A 27,208-nucleotide genomic window follows, 5' to 3' on the forward strand; every position below is an offset into this window, starting at 1 on the left:
AGAAAAATATCCGCAAGTGCGTGGAAGAAGAGCTTATGGCAATGTAACGGAATGATAGACGTTTTTCGATCACGTTGGACAAATCAACTCCTAGAAGGAAGCGGTCGGTACATGAATTTAAACGCTCATTATCCGGGTGGCTTTCGATCGCTGCGTTTCATTCGTATTCACGGGAGCATGTTTTTGCGTCAATATTACAAGGAATAAATGTTGTTTGTGTAGCTTGTATGTGCATTTTGCTACTTTGCCAATCCCGGGAAATCCCGGGATTGAGGAGCGAAAATCCCGGGAAATCCGGATCCCGGGATCTGAAATTTGATCCCGAAGTCCCAACCCTAGCAGATATATAGGAAATGATTCGAAATATTTAGCTATCATAGAGGTTTCGTTTTCTTGCTACATGATAGCTATGCCTATGGTTAAGTATTCTGATTTTCAGGTCAACTTTTTAATCGACTTGACATCTGAACTATATATACTGTACTATAAAATGATTAGGAACTTTATCTTCTCGGCTTTCACATGACAATCGTTGATCAGAGTCATAACGGTCGTTGAAATGCTGGACCATCCTGTAGCTGTGAAGCAACCGCGAGCTATGGGATCTCGGAAGGTTTCTGGGCTTCACGATTCTGAATGGGAAATTATCTTCACGTCACTTGACAAGCTTGGTGAAGATCTTGTGGTCGAAACGTTCGTTTCGCCTGAGTGTGGCTACAAATCTACAAACGATACCTGCAATAGAACGAATAGAATATCGAGGGAATTTTCGGAAGAAAAACGGTAAACCTGAATATGTAAATTATGTAGGTCATTAACTTCCGTATTCGCAGATATAGATTAACTATGACGTTGATACGCCCATGTTTTCACATTCGCGCACGCAGACCGTAATTGCCGCACCCGACCCCCAATCAGAACTCAACGGGGGCCCATAATTATTATGAGCTTGGATTCTGGTATTAATTCCAGAATTATTAATGAAAAATTCAAATATAACTGCGCTTCTACGGACTGGAATTGCGTCAATGTTTTGCAGCATTTTTGTAGACAACTCAGCAATGTCACGGGGTTGACACTAAAATTTGAAATTTTTTTTATAATAAATTCAAAATTTTCAAACTGCTGTGCGTTCACATCTACGAGTTGTAATTGAGCCAAATTTGACCTGTAGCGCTTCTATAGGTAACCTAAAAATTTAATCAATGAATCCCTGGAATCCGGGGAAAAGTTGAACAACCCTAGTGCACAAAAACAATGTGAATCCGAAATTTCAACTGCTACAGTCAGGGTTGCCATTCCATTTTTATATGTGAGATTGGGATTCTAGAAATTTGCAATCATTTCAAAATATCGCACGGTAAGGCCTAAATCAGTGCTTCTCAACCGGTGGGCCGCGACCCACAAGTGGGCCGCGAAGCTATTTCAGGTCAAAGTCACTTTCAGGTCAAAGCAGGGTCAAAGTGAATTTGTTTCAGGTGGGCCACGAAGACGTTTTAGGAAACGATCATCGATCCCAATTTGTAGGTCTGTTCTCTACCACTCAAGTCGAAAATTAACGAAAAATGTCTAAATTTTCAATGTTTTCTTCCACTTTCGGATAATGATTCCAGAACATGTAATTGACGGACTTGCGGGGCTCGTGCACTTTGGGATCAAACTCACTGCAGCCTTACGGAGAAAATGTGTTTTTGGTGCGAAAGTGCATGAGCCCCGTACTGGTCCGGCTTCGTCAAATTCAGATTTGTGAATTAGGCTGCCTGATTCGCAAAATTCCACTTTTGAAATGTTAGTCACCTCTATAGCTCTCAGAGAAATGCAGAGATACCTCAAATATGCGACTGGCGGTACTGAACTTGAATAGTGCTTTCAGAACTACATTGATTGCAGTAGAATTTATTACCTCAAATTATTTTCGTGTGCCCCTTATCAAATTTCTAAATATTCCAAACACTTTATATTCTCAAGATTAGAAAAGTAATTTCACATTCTCCTACTCCAAATTAAATTGGTTTGCGCCATAAGCACCACAAGCTGCGTCGCCGTGGTCAGATTTTCGTCACAATCATATTGATTGGAGCGTGACATCCGACAGTGCGTTATTGTGTATGCGTGAGATTGAAATTCATTCTTTCCTCCAAATTCTTTGCGAACGTTGATCGGGAAATGCAGCAATCCAGCCCAATTACTGCAAATCAAGCTCTTCATAATACGTTAATTCGACGTAATTGCTGATTGGATATTCGCTTCATTGTTTGTTTTTGTTTGTGGTAGGCTATTCATGGTGTTTTTGTTCTACTATAGGCGCGACGAGATAACTGTACCGCACTGAAAACGTAAAAACTGGCGCCCTGGAGCAGTGGTTTGAACATTTGTCGCGAAAGGGTGTCTAGTGGGCCGCGCAATGAAATTTGGATGAAAAATGGGACGCGAACTGAGAAAGGTTGAGAAGCACTGGCCTAAATGACAAGATACGGAAATGTGATCATTAAAATCTTGTCATAACGAACATTTCACGAGTTTATAAACCGTCCGATGTTTGATTTGGAAGTTTATTTTACTACATCGATTGATATTAATCATATCAAAGCTAATGGTATCTCCTCACAACTGAACACCCACAGCGCTGCTCTTTCTCGGTGCCTTTGACCCATCAGCGCCCACGCTCGCACGCAGAAATAGGTCACGGGCAAATGGGACTGAGTGACGTAATGATATTTTGCTCTGCTCGGCTGCCGGCCTAGGTTGTTTTTGTTTTGCAACTCAACCGTGACACAGGGTTCAAACCTAGCAGTTTATGGAGAATGTCTGGTTTGTCTGCTCTCACGAGCATTTCAACGGTTTCCTTTCCTTGACCCATCGGAGCGTGATTCCCAAGCTGCCTTAACGTAGGATGTCAATATTTCTACGTCACTAGTTCGCTTTTGTGAAAGATGAGACCCTTGTTGCGTTCTGTATTCGTCAGCGTAATCGATATTCACAACTTACGAAGCATAACTTTCTCATTCAGATCTAATTGTGAGAACAAGGAAGACGCTGTAAACCACAAATATAGATCGAATGACAACGCTGTGTCAATAGAGGCTTCTGCTGATTCACTTTTAGTATTCCAGGATCAACGAAAGAATGAGCGAGGTAATTTGAAATTGTATACAAGCACCTTACCATACGAGATGGGGTCAGAGAGTCTCCCATTGTGGGTCAACCAATTCTCGATTCCGCTTAGTCCAGTCTTATTTTTCTACTGTTTAAAATCGACATACTTCAATTTTTCCTATATAGTAAAACAGTACAGTATCAAAATACGAGGGCATTTCATGTAGTATTTTAAATTCATACACCCACTAATGAAGCCAACAATGATGTGGTGTTATAGTTCTGTATTGAAGTTGCTTATTATTATTGAGAATATATTTTTTTCCTGTGATTTCTGAGAGAATTGAATCAGGAAGCACAAGAAAGTAAAGAAAGAATATAATTTTCGAATGAAGTAATGATTTTTATGTGTAATTTCTTCGATTGGGGACGCGCTGCTGACCTTTGTGTATGCTATTCCTTCATAGATGTATTTCGTAGTCTGTACAATTTGACTTATGAATATGAAAAACGTTGATGGACATGTAGATTTTTAACATTCAGAATTCGGCGGATTGTACAGTTTGAGAAGAAGCTATTCTTCTGAGGAAATAGCATCATCTATCCCTGCCGAGTCACAAGTAGTTGATGAGCTCGCTTCAGACGACCTTGATCAGATGAGTCGTGATTCGAAAAGCCCCAGGACCGACAATGGCAACTCTGCATATTATCAAGCACTTCTTCAATCGCCCAGAAAGTTCAAAAACATTTCCGATCCCGACTTCACATTTTCCTCCGTCCCACCAGCACTTCCGCCCAAAACATCCTCAAAGCTGAAGCCTGTCATCTCCAACTTTGACGGAGGAAGCCGTGTAGCTTTGAGCCAAGACTCTCCTATTGTGTCGCACAAGATCAATGCTTCAAGTCCCACTTCTGCTAACCATGGGACGTACCGCAGCAATTATTTATCTTCACCTACTTCCTTAGCTACATCACCAATTACTCCATCTAATTCCACTTATGTGCAAGATTACAGGAAGTTTAATGGGAATAACAACAATAGTGGGGCACGAAATTCATTCGGTGGCATTGATGATGAGGAGATACAAGTACGTATGCTCCTACTGTCCTGGACATAATCGACTGGGACCTTTGTAGCATGATAGTGTACAGGTATAATTTCATCATAATATCAAATTAATACTTGCACCAGAGTCCATGGATTCCTATAGTCAGTCATATGACATGTATGTAAGTGAACAATTGCTCTGAAGCCTATCATTTAAACTGAACTGTCACTCCGATGACTTGTCACCACTTTTACATTTATCGCTAAGCCTTTGATAAATGTGCAATTCTATGCGCAATATGTGTGTGCTAGAAATTTAGTGGCCTGAAAAATGTCATGTCAGCTCAATGGAGCTTAACAGCATATTATTTATAATTCATGTTATTAAAATTGTAATTCTATAAGGGCTCATGCCAAGAAATCTGACAGCTGGTTGAAATGGTGTCATGGGCATTTATTACTCCTGATTTAGCTCATTAAAAGCACTCAACAATACTGTTTTGGTAGAGGCTGGAATATTAGGCTAATGATGTGATCGTGCTGTTCTACTGATGAGAATACAATATCATGTAGGCCTACTTCATACTACTACATGGACTTTGCCCTGAAGTATTTATTGTTGCTAGTATAAAACAGCAGCAATGACCTATTACAAATACTATAATGGGGCTAATTCTGTTTGCATCTTGATATGGCTCACCTACCCTTCACATATTCCAATCAAGCTTCTGGGATAAATCAAGACTGTTGTTAGATATTGTCAACAATGTGGTGGTTAAAACTTCGGCTTGGCTGCATTCTTACTGAATTAGCTGATGTAAATATATATGTTTTTGTGACTCAGACATCACTTCAAAATGGTGTAGCCTGTTGTCGCTGTATTTTTTGTGGTGATGGATTGATTTTACTTTACTTGGAAGCATTGTTCGGTATTCGATTAATTGCTCATCCACGGCCTTGCAGGCATTATTAACACCATTGTGCTAATTTGATTTTGCTACTCAATCATCTTATATATGTTCAGATTCCAAGCGGCCTTGTCAGCTCAAGGGTGGCAAGGTTTTCACATAAGGGAATAGCCCCAAAGAATGTCGAAACTCATTCGAACAGGTTTGTGACTAAGTTCTTGAGCTAGGCAGTATTGTTCCTGATATATTCCATTTCCATTCAATGTTTCACTGCACACTAGATCTGATATTAATAAGGTAACATGCGGTGCTGAACTTGCCTACAGTCATTGCGGTATAGGCCAAATTTATGTAGCTTGATGACTTTTGTACCCGTATCTACAATGACACATGTTCGGTGTGATTTCCGAAGTTAGATATGCATTTGTCAGTGCAGGAGTCAATTTATGCGGACAGAAGTTCCTTAACAGTCTTAAGATATTTCATTACTACTTATTGTTATTTCTCTGTTATCTCTCTCAGTTCACACATTTTTCATGTGTTGATTACTTTGATTCCCACATATGTTCTTTGTTATAGCCGCCGCATTTGTAATGCTACAATTATCACCTAGTGTTATTATTAATTTAAAAATTACATTGTTCCTCTTATGTCATACTTTGCCAAATTGGTTCTCATTTGAATCTCTGTTTGTATGCTTGCTATTGCGCCATTAACTCTAGATAAGGGCATACGAAAAGACTCCAAGGTGAATAAATTATGCCGCGATGAAGGTAGTCGTGAAAGGTAATTTTAGAATAAAAAAGCATACAAAATACCTTATCCAGGTCCAACAACGGCCAAAGTAATCGATAGGCGGGCGTTCCTCGCTACATGCGTGTATCAGTGTATCCCTCACAGTCATTAGCCTACTCTATCCCTGAAACCACATTTCAGAAATAGATTTTCCATTTCAAGATATTTCCGTAAAGATTTTTTGTCCTCAGCATTGCATCCCAAGAGTGTCGTAACCAAAACATTGCCAGTTTTTGTATCTTTGTTCCCATCTCCAATATTCGATGATCGATAATAAGGAGGGCCTAGCTGCCAGTAAATCTCCTGGGACGTTAATATCGCCAAGTCATGAGTTGTGGTAATGAGACGGTGTTATTGATTACCGTTGTAGTAATTATAGATCTGATGTAACCGCATAGGAGGTGATGAGTGTAGGTGGGTTGGTGGTATCTCGTCAATATCTGTGTTCATCTTTCAGAGCCAGAATCACTGGAAGCGATGCAAATTGTAACGTCAAGACCAGCTCTGCCTCTTTCTCACTCATGACTGGTAAACACCATCTTGCCGGGAATTATGAGGTGATTTTTTATGCTGTGAAGGTCTGTTTTTAAAATGGCTAGACGGTTGGATTTGGTCATGTATTATTCATCTTGCAGTGAACCCCCCCAGGGCATTTTATACTGTGTCATATCGATGATGACAGGATGATTAATGAGAAGACAGAGATAGTGAGGTTTTGTGAATTACCACTTTGAACAGAAAGTCATAGATAATGCTTGGTAAGAAGCACTAGGGGTAGTATAGGGATATTGTTCAAGTAAGTGATATTTTATTGTACATGAGCCTGTGTGCATCAGCCAATCATCATTGTCAGCATTTTATGCGATTGAATCATGATGGATATCTGTAAATGAAATTTTAATGATGGATATCTTTTGATGTTGAGATTTGATCTATCAATCAGCCGGGCTGCGGCTAGAACAGGTGTGCTAAATATGGGCTCACTTCAGAAGATATATTTTTGTGTCCTATTTTTAGTGTGTATCACTACCACCATCTTGACTAACATTCACTGTATGTAAAAATTTATTCCATAACATTCTCATAATTCCACCTCAGAATCCGCTTCCTTTTCATGCTTCTGACATTAGGCAATAGAAAAGCTGCATCATTCTGCATCTTCGTGTTATGCAATGTACCTAATTTAGCCCCCCATCGACGTTTTTAAAACAGTACATTAAGGATAGTATCGGGTAGCCTTCCATAAGTGACTTTTCTGGACTACCCGGTCACAGCTGACGTCTCGTTTTTACAGCGCTATTTACTGAGTGTGATGTCGTGAACTTGTTAACGATGTAATTTAGCATTGCCTGGAATGCAAGTAGACCTACTGATATTCAATATTCCTTATGCACATCTTGTATGGATTTAAAATTGCCGATGTACTGTACATGTACAATGTTACACAAAACGACCACTTCATGTAACCAATTTATTCACTAAATGCTTTTCGGCTTACTTTTATCAGTAATGAACGTCAGTGATACTGTAAATCAAATTCAAAACATAGGAAATATTTTGTCTGTGCGACATAACAATAACAGAAACAATCAGCTAGTAGACATTGTGGTAGATTAGTAACAGTACATAATAAACTTTAATGAGTACATATTTGTCGAGTATAGAAGAGAATTCAAAGAGTATAGACTGTAGTAGGGCTCCTTCCGGCAACAAGAGTCGACTTTCGTAGCTTTTCCGTCGTAGATTCCAGGACACCTAACTCAAAAATATACATTGTGTGCATATTATTTTAGATCAGTAACAGTACTGGACCGTACGACAACTTGGATCCGAACATGAAGTATTACGCTCCGAGTACCGATCCCAACGCGCTGCCGCCATTACCTCCCAAATCGTACAAATCGATAAAGTCCCCAAGAACCGGCGCCAGAGTTATCCCAGTCAGCGAAGGCGTCACATCTCCGCCGCCTGTGTTCCCCAGAATACCCGAAAAGCGCGCGAAGCAGCAACAAGACAGGGGAAGAGTACGGGTCGCGAAAATCAATCTCCAAAAACCCGTGCTGTCGAGATCGTTAAGCGCTCCTTCGAGTCCGTTGCTGCAAAGGAAATTCGCGTCGGGCCGATTCCCTGTCGGTACCAACCCTATGAAGTACAAAAGAAACCATAGTTCGAGTGGTCTCAAAGTCAGGAGCCCGTCGCCGACTAGGTATGGGAGTATGACTTTGCTATCCCTTTTATCTCTCTATTAGGGCAGGGCAAAATCGAGTACCTTAGAGTTTGAGTATGAGTCTTAGAGTGGAGTATGCGAGCATGCTACCATTAATTACGAGTTACGACGTCATCTCATAACAGTATGGATGAATTGGGATGTCACATTGACGGTGAATTTGGCATTATTCGAACGTGTCTATTTCGTAGCATTATTATCACAATTCCACTGGTCGACAACTTCTCAGAAATATCGCTTCCGCCAATGCGTGCTATAGCGTTTAGATACCGAAATGGTTTCAAGGCTTCCACGGCGAGAAGGAAATATCAAAACTAAAATTCCTAAAGATAAAATACCTTGTAGTGCCAAGGACCGTACAATTTCAGTAGGCCTACTTGAAAAAACAGTCTCTCTCTACTCAATCAGAATTGTTACAATAAAGACTCGATTCAGAATGTGGTACTCAAATCATTGTGCATAATCCTGATCATCATATTCCAACTATGTGTACATTGCAAAGTGTTGTCGGCATGACCACCTAGTTATTTCAAGCTCTCATGTTGCTAGGCTGCTTAATTAACGGTTTACTTTGTATTGGTATGTAGCGCCGAGAGGTATCGTGGAATTATTATGTCTTTGTTCGTCGTTTGTGAATATTGACATTATCACTTTGATTTGCTAGGAGTGAAATCTTACCACGCAACGGAAGGAGTTTATCGGTTTCTTCATTTGGGAGCGACGATTTGGGAATGAGAAAAGCACGTGGGTATTTTTGTTTGTGTTAGCAAATTATTGCGTACCGGTAACATAATTCAACGTGGAATGAAACAAAATGGATATTTACATGTTTCTAGCTCTATAAGCTACATATTGTCATGAAAAATATTCCTGAAGAGTGATTCATCTATATTCTTCACCATATTTGCCGAAAAATTCATGTGTCCGCTCATTGAATTCGAGTACTTGACCTCGGTACTGAACACCAGAGGTGTTCAAAGTAGACGTCGTTAGTACTCAAGTAGAACTAACTAGTAAAAGTAAGTTAAAAAGTAAATATTCTAGTCCATGTATTGCCTAAGGAACGGAAAACTGTGTGATAGATGTAGAAATGGTATAAAATCATAACGACCCTGGTAAGTATTGCAAGTTGGCAAAACGTAATTGAGTAATCTGAAAAAGTAGAAGTATTTCGTTACTGAACACCAGGACTGTTCAAAAATATCTTTTTTTTTTCTTCAAATTATACTGGCTACTTGATAAAATTGTTAGGTTAAAACCTAAAAAACGCAGCACGCCAATTTTGGCTCAATTCCAACCTATAGTGGATTTACTTAATAAAAGGAAGTATAAAATTTTTTCAAATTTTACTTGCTACCCCGTGAAATTGTTAGATTACAAGTCTGAAAAGAACGACGCGCAACAAATTTAACTCAATTTAAAGTATTTGAACCAATAGAAAGGAAATTATTGAGGTTCAAAATTTGAGATTGCAAATCATAGTATTCACGGTTGGTAGACCTATAATAAATAATTGAAGAATTTGTCACCGTAAATACTATTTTTTCCAAATCCAAAATTTTTTATCCAATAACTCTGCTTGTACTGGTTGGAATTGATCCAAGTTTCTTGTGCAGCGTTTTTTTTTTTTCGGACAACCTAACAATTTCATGGGGTTTCCAGTAAAATTTGAAAATTTTTTATTTTCATTGAATAAACCCAACATTTTGTTCTCTTATAGCAACGCCTCTATAGATCTGAACTGCACCTTAATTGGGGTGCGGCGTGTTTTTAGGTGACAATTTTATCAAGTAGCCAATACAATTTGAAAGGAAAAAGTCACTTTTGAACATCCCTACCAAACGCTGGCATATGCTTTTCGCTAACTAATATTTTCATGGCATAACTACAGGGTTGCGTTCTGCATAGTTTGGTATCGTAATTTTTCCATAATACTTGCATTCACTCACTTTGAATCGTAATGTTTTTCACGTTTCAATCTGTTTGCAGCGTCCGTTCGTTCGTTACGCGACCGTTTTGGCAGCCAGTCTTCGGTGGGCTCGTCAAGCACGGATCAACTCGAGGAAGATCTTAAATTGATCCACGAAGAATCTGTTAAGCAAAGAAAAAATGATGAATGCACTGCGAACAGGGTACGCTACTCTTTTCAAATTTTAAATTTTATTGCCCGCTGAAATCTGAAATCTGTGGTATTTTGAGCCAGGGTCGTGTAATCTTTTTTAGTTTTAGCAAAGGGTCCGCATCAGGATAACTAGTATGAAATTTCTAGACCTGACTTGCTAACAAAAGCCGCAAATGATATTGAACAACTAAAGAGCAAATTACAGCACACTCTCACCCTGATGAACTTGAGAGTATTCCATTATTATCCACCATCTGGTGGGAAGCACTAAACACATTTTATGTATTGATAAGGAATTGAAATATTTAACCATATTTTGGTTGAGTGTTGTAGGCCAATTTCAAAAATCCTAGCATGCAGTAACTTGCCTCTGTTCGTAATGATCTCTGTGCCATAATTCAGGAGTTTCGTACTCTACAATGTCAGCTTTGTCACGAGTAATAAGGGGGGACGCGATGGTATTTATTTGGATTTTAAAAATTGATGAGATGTGCCACCAACTTTCAACTCACCATAACTTTATGAATTATTCACAAACAGTTAACACATTACTAATATTCCTGTGGGGTAAATTGTGCATGGTAAATGCAACATGAAATCCGACCCTGTTGCCGCCGATATTAGCAATTGTTCCATCGGGTTATGCGGACACATTTTGAACCCAATAAAACTGCCAACTTTTTATGAACGTAATATTCGAATTCAAGTACCTGTGACGTTGAGGACTTTGGATTTGAAGTGCCATGAATTGAAGTTGATGTTAAATATGTCAGTGCTGTGCCTGTTATTGAGTGTAGATGCATCATTACTTATGGTTGATAAACTTGATCAAGAAATTCCGTTCGGTATGGGACACAGTGTATGAAACGCAAAGTAAACTGAGTTTTATTGGATAACTGCAGCTTGGAATTTTGATTGTAGGAATATCTTTTCTGTGCATTCCAAAGTTGACTGCAAATATTCCATGTTTGCCAAAGTACATTCGCTGTATTTTAAAGTGGTACTAGTTGTGTTTCGGAACCTTAATGTCAGGTAGAGGTTGGTTTAGAAAGGTTTCTCGTGTATATGTCGTTTCTATCTGTGAGATGCATTCTCGTATGGTTATTCGCGCTTTAGATATCTTGCTGTAAAGGTAAGCAATAATTTTGAATTATGGGTAACAATAGGCTATAAATTTGTACTGAGGGAATGAGCCTTGGGACCTAGATCAGGGACATTAGATTTCTCTTTTGCGTTTTTCTCCAAATAGACACAAGATATCGCATACAGGAGTAATCATCGCTATCAGCTATGCGTAGGAGTATGCAATGTATGCGTAGCGCACACTGCAAGCCTCAGTGTGTCCACATCTGGTCTATATGTATTTCAGGAATAAATTTCACTCGGGTACATCTATAGAGGATAAGGTAATAATAATAGCATGCATAGATAACGTTATGTCATGTCATATAATGTTTATACTGGCGGCCACCTGATAAGGTATCACCACTCTCTCATGAACTGGCAAGGTATTGACTGCTTTCTCATGAACCGGCACATGTTATGATGTCTGTGTATTCTAAATCAGTGACTGACAAGAAATATTTCACTGGCTTATTACAAACAAGTGGACTGGTATTTGTATATTTGCGAAACAGGATGTAATTTATGAAGTTGTATGTACGTACAATGCGTGTGTTGCATATTTGTCTTTTTTGTTCTTAGGAGAAACAGCGTCTCGAGAAGATACTTGCGATGTGTGAAAATTTTGTCAAAGATTCGAAGAGCCAAGATAATATTTCCAACCGAAATGAAGATTTCAATAAATTATTGGTAGAAATCAAGACATTTGGAAAGGGTACTTGTGCAGTTGTTTGTCATGAGCCTGCATCATAGTGATTCAATTTTGTAGTCGCCAATTTTGGCAGACACAAAATAACATTGAATACGTTTTTGCTGGTAGCGTTAACGTTTTTTTAACGCCACAATTTCAATATCTATTTATGAAACTTAGCCGACCAGGGGTGTCAGATCGCACCGATCATTCATGCCCTGACACACTAATTTCTATGGTCAAATTCTAATCATCTAGAGACATCATGAATGGAGTGTAATTTTAGATTTGTGTTGCTTGATTTTTACGATTACCGACATGTATTTCTAGTAGTAGCAGTAAACTATAGACATGATTGAAAATTGAATGAGCATTGTTGCATATACAGTATGTGCATTATAATCACAATAAGTCACAACTGCCTGTAAATTGACGGAAGAATATGATTAGGTGCCATTAGGTGTATGATCTGACTGTGTATTGTATTGTCAAACAATTAGGCCGCAAAGTTTATTAGTTTTCACAGCCAAATACAGTTTAGCCGTAGTATACTTTTCTCGGTGCCAACCGTCTAAAATATGACTGGATTTTCACAATTTATTCGTGAAAACAGGCCAATGGCAACCCTGCCTAAGAGATCTAACCTAACTAAGAGATCTATCGACTACTCGGGACCTATCATTTGGAATGCATTACCACCACATATCCGTGAATTGCCTTATGATAGACTCAAAAAAGCCCTACTTGATCACCTCTTATCGTTACACTAACACTGTTGCCCTACCTCGCCCAGACATTGCTTCATTGATCATTTGCTACCATCGTTTGATTTTTCTTCTATTTTATTTTTTTAACTACTGTAACTTTTTTTACAGCCAGACTGTTTAGAGTCAAGTGTACCTGTTTGATGCTGGTGTGATCAGACTAGATGACCCTCACGGTCTTATCGATCATTCCTATCTAATACCGAATACTGTGCATGCATATTTTCTGTACCACCACCACTGCCGAGTGTTATGTATTTTGGTTTGATGAAAAATAAAGACTCTCTCTCTCTCTCTGCCACCGATCGCTATTTTGTATGTTGGCATAATTTTGTTGCTGGTATATGCACCATCCTAAATTTGAAATTTTATCAATTCAGAAAACAGCACGTTGCCACAATCTGCATCAAACGATGGCGCTGAATTGCACGAAAGCCTTCCACTGCAGACGCCCAATGATGCGTCATCTGAAGCTCAGGCAAGGATATTCAGACGGCTTGCATCTTTAGAGAAGGATATCTATAGCCAGACTTTGCCCGGTTCGTGAAGTTTCCAGATATAATATGCTATAATATCTATAATAATGCACCAAAATGATGTTCTTTATTTCACATACTGTCGGTTAGAAGTTATTTTTATCTGCTAACATGGTTCCTATATTCTGCTTACAGTCCGTAGCTTCAGTACCATACCCGATTTCCGTCTATACGAGATTGACTCTAGTAGCTCTATGGTCGTTGATACTGGAATGAAATGTAAGACAACCTCAACTGCAAAAATTAAACAACGTTTTAATCGTGTGGGTGATAAGACGCTTCCAGCCGCTACAGGCAGTTATCTATCATTTTGCCTGATTTACAAATTGATTTATCAGAGTTGTGTAGCCGACAGTAAAAACATGTTAACGCCAAATTAACTCTGAGCCGTTTCAATTGCACATTTCAATTTTCCATCAAACATTAATAGGCTCTGTTTTGCGATTTATATGCAGCCGCCAAAGGCTATCTCGCTGATCGTATTTTCAGTGATTGATTTTGCTGACTTTATCACAATTTCATCCATATCCATATTCTTTATACAGGTCAGGGTCCGGTCCTACCACCAAAGACACGTAACAGCAGCAAATCCCCGCCAGTGTCCCCGAGACGCGACAGGTGCCGCCCGGTGAGTTTCTTCACACGCTGTTACGTCGGTAAACAAGTTTCCAAATTCTTTTTCCGTTATCCCGCAGGAAGACTTGGCTGAAATCCAGCAATTGTATGAAATGGGATTTCGAAAAATTGAAAAGTTGAAGCAAAGAATATCAGAACTGGAAAATCAATTGGATGAATGTCTCCGCGCCGTGAGTGACGTCTGACGTTTTTCGTAGCATGTTTCAAACTGCTTTTTTATATTCTCAATAACATTGATGAATTGGACTCTCATTCATCCTTGCATTGAATTATACAAGACGTGGTCAGTAGTAAAAACATCATACATCTCTCTCTAGATTTTTACACTAATTACTTGAGTAGTTTTCTGCCATTCATTCTCTACTTCCACTTGAAGTATTTATGACATGCTTAGAAATCATTACTTACACTTTGAGTAGAGTTTAGTCTTATGATGCTACTTTTACTTCTACTTGAGTATGAACATTGACTACTTTGGCCACTTCTGGTTATTCATGTCTCAAAGATTTGTGGTGTGTAAGTGGATTTTGCTATTGTGAACTGGTTTCAAAATAGGGATGGCACAGCCGTAAACATGCAAATTCCTTGGCGTTTTTTGCATTATTTGAGGGAATAATGTGGGGTAGGGATATATATCTCTGGTTTGGAATACGTCAAAGATTGTTACAAGATTTGACCAATTACAAAAATCGGCCAGCCCGATGAAAAACGTTCTATAGACGGAATAGTCTGAGGACAAAACGTCATTTTACAAATTTTGGCCGTAACAAAGCCTAAATTTGCTCACGTCAAATATTAATCCTGACCAAAAACAAATAGATTCTGTTATTCTGCACAAATGATTTCTCAGTATGCCGTACAGTCAGAGCTGGGCTGAAGAATCGTGGCGGGTTAAAATAGTCAAGTCGAGTTTCTTAAAAGCAGCCTGCACGACTTGTCCCCAGAGTGGACAGAACTGAATCTTTTCTGTAAAAATAGTGTGTGAAAGATCATTCAAAGTAATTTCTAATGATTTCATCGATTAATGTATATTTATGACGTCAGCTTGCTGTTCGTTCTAGGTGATGGTGCCATTCATTACGTTAATGCAGGGTTTGACAGCTTGACAGCTGCATCAAATAACTTATATAGTCAACTGGTGCAAATAGCGATACTGATTGACATAACTACTCCACTATCAAGCCTGTGCCCGCTTGTAACATAATTGTTGATACCTGATATTACACTTCATCACTATTTCAGTACAGATTAGATGACACGTTGAAGGTGTTGATAGCCAAATCAAAATCTGTTTGTTCTGCTGGCACATGGCCTACTCCTACATTCAACCCATTTGCTTTTCTCTTTCATTTGAAGAAGTTTTGAAATTCAGCGGAATTTATGTCCTTATGACATTTGAATTTATTCTTTAATGGAATTGGTCTGGGTTGAACAAATAATTGCAATTTCAGATTACTTGGGTAATTAATTCAGTTAATATACTTTATTGACACTGTAGATTTGGAACATTGGTTTTGTTGTATATTGGGCGTTTCAAAGACTTCTATGACACATTATTATTTATCAAAAGGATGAATCAATATGAACTTGATTCTCCCTCAATGCAGTCGATTTGCCATCAGGATTAGTTAGATTCCAGTATGCTATGTTTTTCATCTTTGCACAGGGATTATGTAAGCAAACAGGATTGACCTCTGTTTATAAGACATAATGTCAATTCTATTGACCCCTGCAATCTTCCCTACAGTAAAATTGATGGGAGATATTGTGGTAACTTCGAATTGCGAGAGAAAAATCAATTTGTTCATCCGTGACATCATAGTAAGCCACTGTAAACAGTCGTTCATATGCGAATCCTGACAATCAAAGCTATTAGAATTTACTCTCATAACCTACGGCTTTCAAGTGGTGTAGACCCTGAAGCCATCATGTACTTACAATGATGGGGGATTGGTCAATTATAGGAAATCACTGGGTTGATTAATTTTATGAGCTAGATTTGACTTGTGCTATCCAGTGTCAGTATATCTGAGAATATTATATTTCAATGACATTGTTATTTTTCTTAGTCCTTCTCGAAGCAGAGTATGTGTGGAGTTTTTATATAAACAGGGGATGGTGTGGATATTAGCAGTGTAAATTGAATCTAGCAAATTGTGTTTTATTGCTGAGAAGGGATCTGATGAGAACGTCATGAATTTTCAGTTGGACATGGAAAAGGCATTATTGACTGGAGAGCTTGAATCCGAGCGAGAACACCTTGCAGAGACGGAACTTATTTGCGATAATCTGAAGGAAAAAATTATTGATCTCGAAGAGAATTACATGAAGCAACGAGAAATTGTAAGTTATGCCTGGAATTACATGGTTGCAGGACTATGATTGCAATTTGCAACTGTGTGAAAATGAAATACTGTGTCTCAAGGCCTCCGGCAATCTCAATAGGCGCGTGCTAGTATTTATCCGGTAGACACTGCATCTATTTAGGTTTGAAGGTGGTTTATCAATGTTTGAATTTATGTTTAATGAACACGTCTTCTGAAAGCCTACATAGTGCCATAATGTTGTGCATTGATCGCGCAGCTCATTAAGCCTTCTAGTAAAAATATATCCCCGGGTATTTAAGGATTCCTCCCCCCTGAAATCCTTCTGTAAACTGTCCGCTATTTGTAAGCACGACTTTGGCAATACTGGTATTCAGATTCAAGTTGGTGTCTTTTTCATTTATGTTCCTCGTATCTGCATGAATAATTTATGTTAATTGTTGGTCTTGTATTTACGTTTACTGTTTTTTGTGGTTGAGTATGCTTAGAAGCTCGACTAACGAATGTGGCTGCATTATTGCACTTATCAAATAGTGCTAGCACTAGATTAGGTTTTAGAGGTACGTCTTTCTTGATCTAGTCTGGTTGGTGTGGTATCAAAATACATGGAGTCGGTGCTGCCTTCATTTTTATTCCAATTGTTGTTATTCCAATTGTTGGATCGCTGATTTGTAATGGCACGAATTTCCATTCCAGCAAAACTGTCTTCTGGAAAAGGAAAAGAGGAAATTATCAGAGTTGCAAGACAAGCTCAAGGACTCGCAGAAGCAGTTGAACAATTGCCCGGAGAGCGTTCGGGATATTTGGGAGGAAGAATTGATGAAGGTATGAAAATGGTTTAGGCAAATTTAGATGTCGGTATTACCAGAATTGATTCAGTGGGAGGAATTTGATGGATTAGAAAAAGTCTTACTCGAATTCTCTGTTCTTATAACACTGTTGTTGATGCACAGTTAATTTTTTTGCACAAGCATTCTTTGGTTATGTATTAGATATGTAATGGGGTGGATTTATGTTTTTGAGCCAGGTTTGCAGATTGGTGTAAGCATAGGCTTTTGGAAGTACAGAACTTCAATATAGCAGCAAACAATATATTCATATTGCCAAATGTATTCCACTCTAAGCTTTTCGACTGACTTTTCGAGTGAACTTCAGTAAATGAACCACTGACATAAAGTGATAGGAAAAAGTCATATTTTTTTTCTTATCAGTCAAAATTTCCGGTATACTTTAATCCGTTACACAGAATCCTGTATTTCCATCGTTGCAGGATCAGACCACTCTCGAGCAGGATCTCAAGAATTTCGAGGACATCGAATTCCAAACCTTGGAAAATATCACACGGATGGACGAAGACAAAGAAACCCAACAAAACGAACTGTTGGAGGAACAGAGAGGGTGTGAGAAAAGCATAAAAATGCGAAAGGTTCGATAAAATTTACCTCTTTCTCTAACACGATATCTAGACATAAACACTTGGGCGGTTACCAGACAATGTGTTTCCTCTTTAATTACGAAATCCGTCTAGGGTTACAAATCCATCGCCAACCCAGTGGTTTTATTTTCCTTTGATCTAATACTTGATAACCTTTCCTGATTTAATGTCGAGCTGGCAAATGGAGAGCCTGTGCTAAAATTTCTTCGGAATTTATAAATAGACGCCTAGTCGGCAGGTCTGTTTGAAGTCGGCTCCTGTTATTGTCATGATGGGTCGGCATAATTTTTTAAATTAGATTATGCGGGCAACCCATTCTCAAGGCTGTCTTAACCGGACAATGATTGAATTAGGGAGAGTTGGGAAACAGGTCGCGGTACTCCAGATTCTCCCATCAACCATAGTCAAAGCTGTATTCAGCCCAGCAGTCGGCTGGTTTGAAAATTCCATGGTGGATCTCCCTGACTCATTACGCTACGAATATGTGTAATATTTATATGCCTATTCAGTCACTGTGATAGAGGGGTTATTTTACGCAGTTGGTATGACAATTTCTCTCGCAAAAGCAATGCAAACGTATTCCAAAACTACGTTATACTTTACTGAATAAAGTTAGTAGTGTTACATAAGACACTGTTGGGTAGAAGTGAAAGTAGTCTAATGCATGAATGCTTAAATGCCTAATGCAAGTAGGCAAGAAATAGAAAAAAGGCAAATGGAGAACTCCTGAAAAGTAGAAATACTTCGTTACTGATGACTCCATGCGATATGAGGCCATTGACAACGCATTGATAGACGAAACGGTGTTGCGTTCAGGAACACGTGGAAGCCTTGGAGAACCAGCTACATGATTTGATGGCGCAGGAAAAGGCGGACTGTCAGCGTCTTCATTCCGCACGTGATCAGACGATTAAAGAGTTGCAGGAAGTACGACAGCTTTCTCCATCTTCAAGATATAGAAAGAATATTTTGCAGATTTGATATACTCCACTTTCACCTTTAGTTACCGCATGATCATAAAAATAATTTGAATGATATTCAAAAGCAATTACAAGTCAATGCGGTTATCGTAGAGTTTATTTTGAGTCATCGACATTACATAATACACAAATACATTTATATTTCTTGGTCGGCAGATGACTTTAATGAATGTAAGTAATTCGCTTTTACATTCAATAAATCGAAAAGCATATTCATATTGAAATAGACCCAAATATTTTCGGCTGACAATCAATCGTTTCACCAAATATGACATCACCGACATGGAATATTGAATATTCGGGGCAAAGAGATCAGATCTCTTGACCTCAATGAAGTGTTTTCAATCCCACGAATCATATGTAGATGCTTTGGAGTCGAATTTTATCAAAATACACCAGCCAAGGCTGTGTCAAAAAAGGAGTTAGTGTACTATCTAAAAATAGTAAATTGAACGCTGTCTTATTCGAAATTCCATGCTGGTGACGTCATATTTTGTGACACGATTGTTAATATACAATGTTCTTTTCAGCTGCAAATATTCTGGTTCATTTCAATATGAATATACTAATCAATTGTATATTGAAGTTCTGTATTGAAGCTCTTCATATAGATATATACACACTATCATCATGAAGATTTTGTATTACAGTGGTATTCTTTGAACTGTCCAGTGTCCACATACTCTGCTGATATACGTTGGCACGTTGGTGTGAATGACTACATACATCAAACATCTGTCAGCGGAATCATCTTAACTGTATACCTGATATAATACCATTGATTGGAAAAGAAAATGTAGTTTCGGATACTTTAACATTGATATGAATAATAGTCAAGCACGCAATTGAACGTGGATGTGTCATCGTGGTATTAGAGGACTGTTAAAGTAATTTCATGCTACTTGGCACACTTTTTTTGACTGAACTTCAGTTTTCTCAAAGTGATGCGAATCTCGTGCGCAATCAGTTGATGTTTTAATAAAAAATTTCATCACATTCTTTTTTTGACCTGTATGTTGACTGCTTGACATGTTCGGTGAGTTCCGTTGCCCAACCGTGTGCGCGGTCAACTGCCGTCACAGTCAAGGCATGCACTTATATTTTCAATTTTATAGCACCAAGACGAAACCGTTCTTCTGAAGACGAAATACAAGCAGCTGACCGGCGAAGACCCAGTTCGACCTAACCACGAATCGTCCATACGCAGCAAGTCTCAATCTACTGCCGTGTTCAAATCGGAAGAGAACCAAGATGAAAACGTCTCCGATGCAGTAAGACTGTCGAAAAAGCGGAAGCCTGGCCGCAGCTAAGCTTGCGAGACTATCTCATTTTTCAGCCGAGCCTGTCGCCACGGGAACAAAATTCTCCGCGTGATTTTCATCTCGCTTCACCTGTCGAAACGCGACCAATCACGTTACATTCCGACAACCGAGGTAACCGATCGCCTGATTCTGTCAATATCCAATCTATCACGAACCGCCGTCGAAATATGAGACTCGATTTTTCTCGTGTTTCGTAGCGCGTTGGTGTAAAGATGACTCGGCGATCGACTATAAACCTAGATTGACTTTCGCCAATTCCTACAACTTTGCGTACTCGACATTGACGCGATATTCCGCCGTTAGGCTCAAAGGAGTCGCAGGTAGCTGTGGCGTATCTACCGCACGGTTTCTCTGGGATATCTCAGTATCTTTCACGGCAATGCATGGGCTGCACACTTGTGTCGATTGTCACCGAGTGCGTTGAGCAATTGTGATTTGTGCGGTTCTGTGATGTGGAGTGCTGTCTGTAAGTGCTTTTCATGCTGCAAAAATATGCAGTAGGAGGCAGGCCTGTCTGAAAAATATTACAAGCGAACGTGAACGGAATTGCGGAAGATTTCGTTTGTATTAAAAGTCGTAAGGCCGGTCAATGCAACTTATGCAAATTAGCAAAAATATGTTCATCTGAATGCCGGTTTGCTCCGTCAGAGACAATAGTTTTGTGAGGGTGTATCCGAGCCAGGGATGCTCGCCATTTTGCAGAGTGCAATGCACTTTTCGTATGCAGATGTCATTATGATCTACGAACCAAACAGCCCACGCTAATGATACAATTTTACCACCGGTAGCTTGCACTTGGTTAATGCTCATCATGCCTGTTTGTTTGAGTTGTACTTTGACCCCAATCTAGTTAATTTACCATCGTTATCGTCTGTTTCGGCCAATTAACATATAATTAGTATTGCGGACTGTACAGTCCTCTGATACGTTGTCACAGTTTCCCGGAAAGGCCTCGCCATCTATCATGAATGAAATATCTTCGTAAATGCTCTAGTGAGCACACCTAGTCTGTATGCCTTGCAGCAGGCCCAATAGCTTTTCTTGGCATCTCTCGTGTAGGTCACAAAACACTCTTCCGATGAGCTGCCTGCTTTTGATATGCACTTTGCACGAGTGAAAATGAGTTATTCACGTGTGGCGTCTGGAATCACGTTGTTTTCCTGCCCCTGACCAGCTTGTGTTCTTATGATTTTGCTTCACAGGGGCAGCCGCTGCCAACGTACTGTCGGCCTCCGCATCAAACTCCACTCATTGTGTAAAGCCATACTTGCAGAGGCTGCAAGATCCGCAGTCTTCAGACCGAAATAATTCAAGGTATGCGTTTTCTGCTCTTTCAGGTGTTACCTGAAGTGCTTCATCACCAATCTATTTGAGTATTTGCGGATAGTTTTTCTTTTGACGTAGTTTTAAGGGACTTGGCAGGCTATGTCTTGTCTAACGTACGTTCAATCCCTACTATAGAGGTAAGATAAGTAGCGCCATTTTTCTGCGTCGTCAATTCAATCGCCCAGTTACTTGTGTTGCAAACCCGAGTGGTTTAGAAGCCAACCCAATTTCATAATTTCAAATTTTGTCACACAAAAGTATTTAATGGAAATTTACGCTTTAGGTGGAAAGGTTTCGATGTAATGAGTCTAAGCTCGGTGGACAGTCTCGACACCACGACATCGGCGGCGTGGTCAAATCGCACACCAGATCCGTGAGTTTCATCGTACCTGTATTCAAATCTTCTCGCCCCAAATACGCAAATCCCTCGCAGAAAGGAAATCGAGCAGATCAGGCTGATTGAAAAGCAGCTGCTGCAAGCAAAAGCGGAACGCCAGCGATTGTTAGCCGAGATGGTGAGCGTTAGTAACTAAGTACTACCTTTTCAGAGTACACAAGTAGATTTTGTCTGCTTGCTCTTTACTTTAGTGGGTATGATGTTAAACTACTTCCACTTCTACTTAACGGTTTTCAGTGTTTTTGGCAAAACTAGGAGTAGAATACTGTTTTACTTACTGGGAAACCATTACTCCTGGTTCTACTCGAGTAGAAATTTATGAGATTACTTCTACTTAAACTTGGAGGTCGTCTGTTGTTTAGGGAAAAGTAGGCATGGAATACTTACTTTTTTACTTTCTTGGAAGTCATTAGTTCTATTTGTAATCCAGTAGAAATTTACCGCATTACTTGTACTTCAGTACCAACCATGGCCATTTTGGTCATTTACGGCAGAGATTCAACTCCCTCACTTTTTTCAGAACGCCTACGTCGATAAGAGTAACCAAGAAATGAACAGCCTCGAAACCCATCCGAGCCCGCAATACGCGTCTTCGTCCGCCGCCGCCACGGAAACGCCTTCTGCCAGCGGGACATCGAGTTTGAATGTGACGTCGCCCGGGTCCAATGCGGGTCCCGTCGGTGAAGGGGAAAGCTCGACCGTTAAGCGGAGAGAAAAAAGTGAACCCAAGAAACAGGTGTGACTTTATTTATGGCAGATGTGGTCATTCATGAAGTACTTCTACTGTTTTGTAGTGCTCTAGTTGGTGATGCCTACTTGCTTACTTTTGGGATGAGTCTGCATCGCTTTGAACTGTGCGAAATAGGCCCTGTGGTGACGTTAACTGAATATATATTCAAAGATTCTATGTATTTGTGGTGTGTTTGGGCATTTGAGTAACCATCTCCGATTAACTAATAAGTAGGGCAAGTTTTTGCAACCTTTTTTTACAGCTTCCGACAGCTTCCTAAATACTCAGAATCTATGTACTATGATGTTTTGAGCTGTTTGGGAGGACTGTATAGTGCAACTTTTTGCAACTTTTCTCTCGTTTTCATGCTAATTTTTACAGCAACTTTTATCCAATTTTTTTTCTGAGTCACCTTTTTCAGGCTATTGCTTTTGTTAAAGTCACCAAGAGTGAGTGTTTCTGTAATGCCTTGGCTCAAGTTTGCAGACCTGGGGGGTTCGGGATGTGTTATTTTAATGGGACGGGGATATCGCTATACACTGTTGGGCTTTTGGGGGAAATTATTCCCGCATTGCGTAATTTTCTTGCTTTGTGCCAGAAAAATGTAATTTTTGGCAGTTTCGCCAGACCGTGCATTAAATGACTATAAAGTAACAATTTGACAGCTCTGCAGGAACTAGGTTATACAACGGAACCTTTCCAGTATCTCATACCTATTAATTCAACAAAAATTATAATTGCAACTTTTTACTGCAACTTTTGTTAGAATTAAATGCAAGTTTCTTGCTATTTTAGTGCAACAAAAACTTGCCGTACTAATAAGCGACGTCGCAACCGAATCCAATTTTTGGAAGTACTTTTCAGACCTTACTATTTCTATGTTTACTATTTGACATGTCTTGAAAATTATTACTATCCCTTGTAATTGTGTATAAATTTATGGCACTTGAGTAGCAAAGCTGACTACTCTGATGGTATGTCATGTGACGTTTCAGCAGGCAATATTCAAGCACGTGGATTAAAATTAGGGTTAGAGTTAATTCTGGGTTTATATAGTCACATGCTAAAGTGTGGCATGCTCGAATTTCGGTCGACCGCTTTGATCAACTGTGCCTTAATAGGCCTTTGACAATTCATTGATCGGTTTCTACCTTTTTTCAGACTCGACCAATGACGCGCTACCTTCCCGTCCGTTCCTCGAACTTCGACCTCAGAGAGCACATTTTGTCTTGCGGGCATAACCCGGACGCGTGCCGACACATTTCGATTACCGCCACCACTTGCCGGTACGTTTGCTGTCTGCGAATTGTAATTTTGGCTCTCGAATTGGTTTGGTTTGTTTCGCAGAGGCTACCTCATGAAGATGGGTGGGAGGCTTAAAACGTGGAAAAAGCGTTGGTTTGTTATGGATCGTCAGAAGAAAACGATATCGTATTTTCACAGTGAGTTTATTGTTCCCAGCCATTATTTGTGATTAAGTTGAATAAACAAGGCGATATTGTCAATTTTGATGAGTTTGGAAATCTAAGTAACTTCTATACTTAGTTAGTCAAACTAGTCATTTTTTCTACTCAAATAGAAGTAATGTGATAAATATAGTGCGCCCCCATGTATAATACGCAGTACGCACCCTTAAAATGGCGTGTAAATTCTGGAACTGCATTCGCAGTACATGAATAGGTATGTTTTAGTATTCGATGTCATTATGTTTTGCGATGTCACTGTAGAACAATTATGACATAACTATCGCTGATCATTATACACTTAATGGCATTGTCTATAAACGATATAAAATAGCAGCCAAAGCCTTCAAGGCCCTAGACGCGATAGTTCAGGCCAGCGACATCTTGCGCACGAGGCCTATTACAGATGCGATTGCTCAGGCCAACGATTATGTCGTGCGCACCAGGCCTTTTGGAGATGCGACTGTAGTGTTTAGGCCAGCGATTACATCTTGCGCACATGGCATGTTGTAGATGCGATTGTTCAGGCCTGTCGGTGACGCGCGCGCGTGCAGCAATCAAATGACCTAATTTCGCTCGCGTACAAACAACAAACCAACTCAGCAGGAGATCGCTTGCTGTTGTGCAGCGCAGGCGCTAATTGACAACACGCTTCTCGCTAATTGACAGCGTGTAACACTGATAATATACGAATTACGGGGCATGATGGCTGAATGTGATGCGCGATTAAAACAAACATGAAGAAAGGTGTGATTTCAAGTTATATTTCGAGAGTGATTTTTTTCAAGGCTTGTTGTACCCATGACAGAAAATCGGGAAAATTTTGCACATTATACATGGAAAATTACGGTATATTACTTCGTTGTTCTGATAGTTTCACTCGTAAAAGTGAAGCAAACATATATCAAAACTAATTTTTACTTGCATAAGAAACTGTTGAGTAGAAATGGAGGCCGACCACTTGTGTAAGTGGTACAAGCAGGAATAACCTACTTGAGCTCTCCAAAAATAAGAAGCAGTAACCTCTGTCTATATATGGCCTATAAGGGTTTGAATTTTGGACACATTTTCTTTTCGTGGCGGGCATAAATTATGATACTTCTTTTATCAGACAAGCACGAGACGAAATTACGAGGCACGGTCCATTTTCAAGCCATCGAAGATGTGTTTTTCGACCCGTTGAAATCTCAGAAGGTGGGTGCTACATCGATAAATCCTCTTTTCTCGGCCCGGTTGTCTTATTAGATGCACTCTGGCCCCCATGGTTTTGATGAAGTAGTTACCTTTAAGAACCGGAATGAACCACAATTGAAATGTTGGAAAAAATAACATTTCGGTTCAGGATTGGGGTTAATAAAGATATGCACACACATATAACATGATAAGAAATGTTTTCCAGTTTCTTAGGGTTGAAGGTTAAAAACAGAAATGTTTACTTTGACTCAATTTTACATTTACATTGCACCCAAAAACAGAAAATCTGTGTCACAGACCCCATAACTTGCGCAAGATGGAGTTAATTGCGTATGAGGACAGCTGCTGTCAAGTGTCAGCATGCGATTGTCAACTAATTCCCACAGTAAAACGATTGAATTATTGTCTTACACTCTTGGAGAACTATCAGTGCTCTTTGTTACACCGTCATCGGACCCACATCTCCTCTACCTGGTCGCATTCGCATTCATTTATGCTTCGTATTTATTGATATTTTATCAGTTCCAAGGTCTGCCATGTGGTATCACTGTAAAAGCAGAAGATGGTCAACACTTTCCATCCATATGGAAAATGTAATATGTAAAGTTTATATTCTGAATGCAGGGTCCGAATGCCGCCTTGACATTTTGCGTCAAATGCTACGATCGAACATTCTCGCTAGTGGCCCCGTCAGCGCCAGCCATGCGAATATGGATGGATGTGATAGTCACAGGGGCCGAGGGATATACGGAATACATGAAGACGCTCGAATGAAACGCCTCATCGCTGATGCAGTATCCCGTCCTGAATATCTTAACTTTTTAGCGCTTCCCGGGCTGCAGTCGGCCGTCATCGATTGAAACGGATGCAGTTTTATGTTTGTGCGCCCGATTCGTGGGTTGTTTTTACTGTTGTGTATTTTCCTGCCATATTGCTGCGCTGTACTTGACTGTGTAGAGCAGCGTGTATTTTTGACTTGCAAATATTTCACGCCAACTAGTCACTAAATTGCCGCCACTTTTTCCACACGATTACATCAGTATCTTTGGCGCGAGTTGAACCATGAAAGAAATCTTGAGTTATTGTATTGTGTTTATGTTTCCGTTTGGTGCTGCTTTGCTATGACGATTTTTGACGCGGTGTCATGACAAGGTATGAAATACATAATCATATTTTTTGAATTGCCTTATTCAACTCAAGTATATTTGTCTTCAACATGTTTTTGCCATTCTGTAGCGGTTCTAATAAATACATGTGTTTTTATTGATTTGAATTCTTCTTTGTCACAAGAAAAGACGAGGTGTCAAAATGGTAAGTTTTTACATCGATATAGTCGCTGTGGAATCAAAGTAGATTATTTCTATTTTACACATTTTTAGACAATTTACCTAATATTATGTTTCGGCCATATCCTGGATCAACTTTAATATAATGTGATAAACACCTCGATACCACCGTGACGATATGTAGCACAGCTTTCTGTGTCCCTTCTAGCTGCCCCAAATCTGCGGTGTTGCAGGTACGGTCCTGGTAGATCCTGGACACTGTTCCACCTGTTGGGTCCGGCATATTTGTTAAAAGCGATGATCTTTCGCGATCATGTGATGTTTGAACGACGTGGACGCGCGTGTGTATTAGGCCAACTTGTGCGCTTTTGATTCCGAGGTGAAGAAGTCATTGAAATATTCGGGGTAATGACCGCAGTGGAACTGCATGATAGCCTGCATAAACTAGGCGATTTCTAGTTTCCGCATATATCTTCTATGTTTAGGTAGGGTTACCATACGTCCTCTTTTTTGACAGTGTCGTCGGAGGACGCCCTTTTTTCCTCTTTTTTGAGATTTTGTCCTCTTTTTTGAAAATTTAGGTCAGATTTAGAGCAAATTGCGAGTGATATGCCGTAAATTATCACAGAAATGATCGACGCTCAGGCGGGTATTTCGAAGTGAAAAACGGTTATTTTAGCTCTGGGCGGAAAGATGACCTTTTTTTAGTCAACCGATCACAAAGAAATTTACCGGTTTTTGAGAATTCTTCTCCGGTTTTGCAAGTCTCAAATTTCTGAATAAGTGTCCTCTTTTTAGATCTTCAA

At 39.6% G+C, this 27,208-nt stretch overlaps 2 protein-coding genes across 5 annotated transcripts in view; one reads left to right on the forward strand and one right to left on the reverse strand.

Annotated features, from left to right (window-relative positions):
- Window positions 1-27,208, reverse strand: part of LOC145440300 (uncharacterized) — an 84,946-nt gene that overhangs the window by 55,437 nt on the left and 2,301 nt on the right. The gene's annotated exons all lie outside the window — the stretch shown is intronic.
- LOC145440283 (pleckstrin homology-like domain family B member 2) lies at window positions 396-26,379 on the forward strand. 4 transcript variants are annotated; one of them, XM_080317846.1, is made up of 27 exons: window positions 396-783; window positions 3,011-3,135; window positions 3,640-4,184; window positions 5,169-5,254; window positions 6,305-6,404; window positions 7,641-8,053; window positions 8,739-8,818; window positions 10,064-10,206; window positions 11,901-12,033; window positions 13,154-13,312; window positions 13,855-13,937; window positions 14,005-14,115; window positions 16,151-16,288; window positions 16,966-17,094; window positions 17,540-17,695; window positions 18,521-18,631; window positions 19,800-19,980; window positions 20,037-20,117; window positions 20,204-20,326; window positions 21,209-21,320; window positions 21,616-21,705; window positions 21,766-21,847; window positions 22,250-22,465; window positions 23,621-23,745; window positions 23,807-23,901; window positions 25,034-25,116; window positions 25,741-26,379. In XM_080317846.1, exons 1-27 carry the CDS (start codon window positions 560-562, stop codon window positions 25,888-25,890), a joined length of 4,074 nt encoding a protein of 1,357 aa, XP_080173972.1. In that variant the 5' UTR covers window positions 396-559; the 3' UTR covers window positions 25,891-26,379. The 4 variants fall into 4 exon arrangements, with proteins under 4 accessions (XP_080173972.1, XP_080173973.1, XP_080173974.1 ...); XM_080317847.1 differs by having other exon boundaries at window positions 398-783; window positions 19,800-19,955; window positions 20,021-20,117; XM_080317848.1 differs by lacking the exon at window positions 20,204-20,326 and having other exon boundaries at window positions 400-783.

This window comes from Botryllus schlosseri, chromosome 6 (assembly GCF_051294905.1).
Source record: "Botryllus schlosseri isolate E-star chromosome 6, Bs_hap1, whole genome shotgun sequence".
Taxonomy (NCBI): domain Eukaryota; kingdom Metazoa; phylum Chordata; class Ascidiacea; order Stolidobranchia; family Styelidae; genus Botryllus; species Botryllus schlosseri.

Excerpts from the sequence above, each read along its gene's own strand:
- LOC145440283 (XM_080317846.1), top strand. The coding sequence starts at position 560 with ATGCTGGACCATCCTGTAGCTGTGAAGCAACCGCGAGCTATGGGATCT. Across the intron at positions 17,095-17,539 it reads GGGAGGAAGAATTGATGAAG|GATCAGACCACTCTCGAGCA; the intron begins GTATGAAAATGG and ends CCATCGTTGCAG. Across the intron at positions 23,746-23,806 it reads ATTACCGCCACCACTTGCCG|AGGCTACCTCATGAAGATGG; the intron begins GTACGTTTGCTG and ends TTTGTTTCGCAG.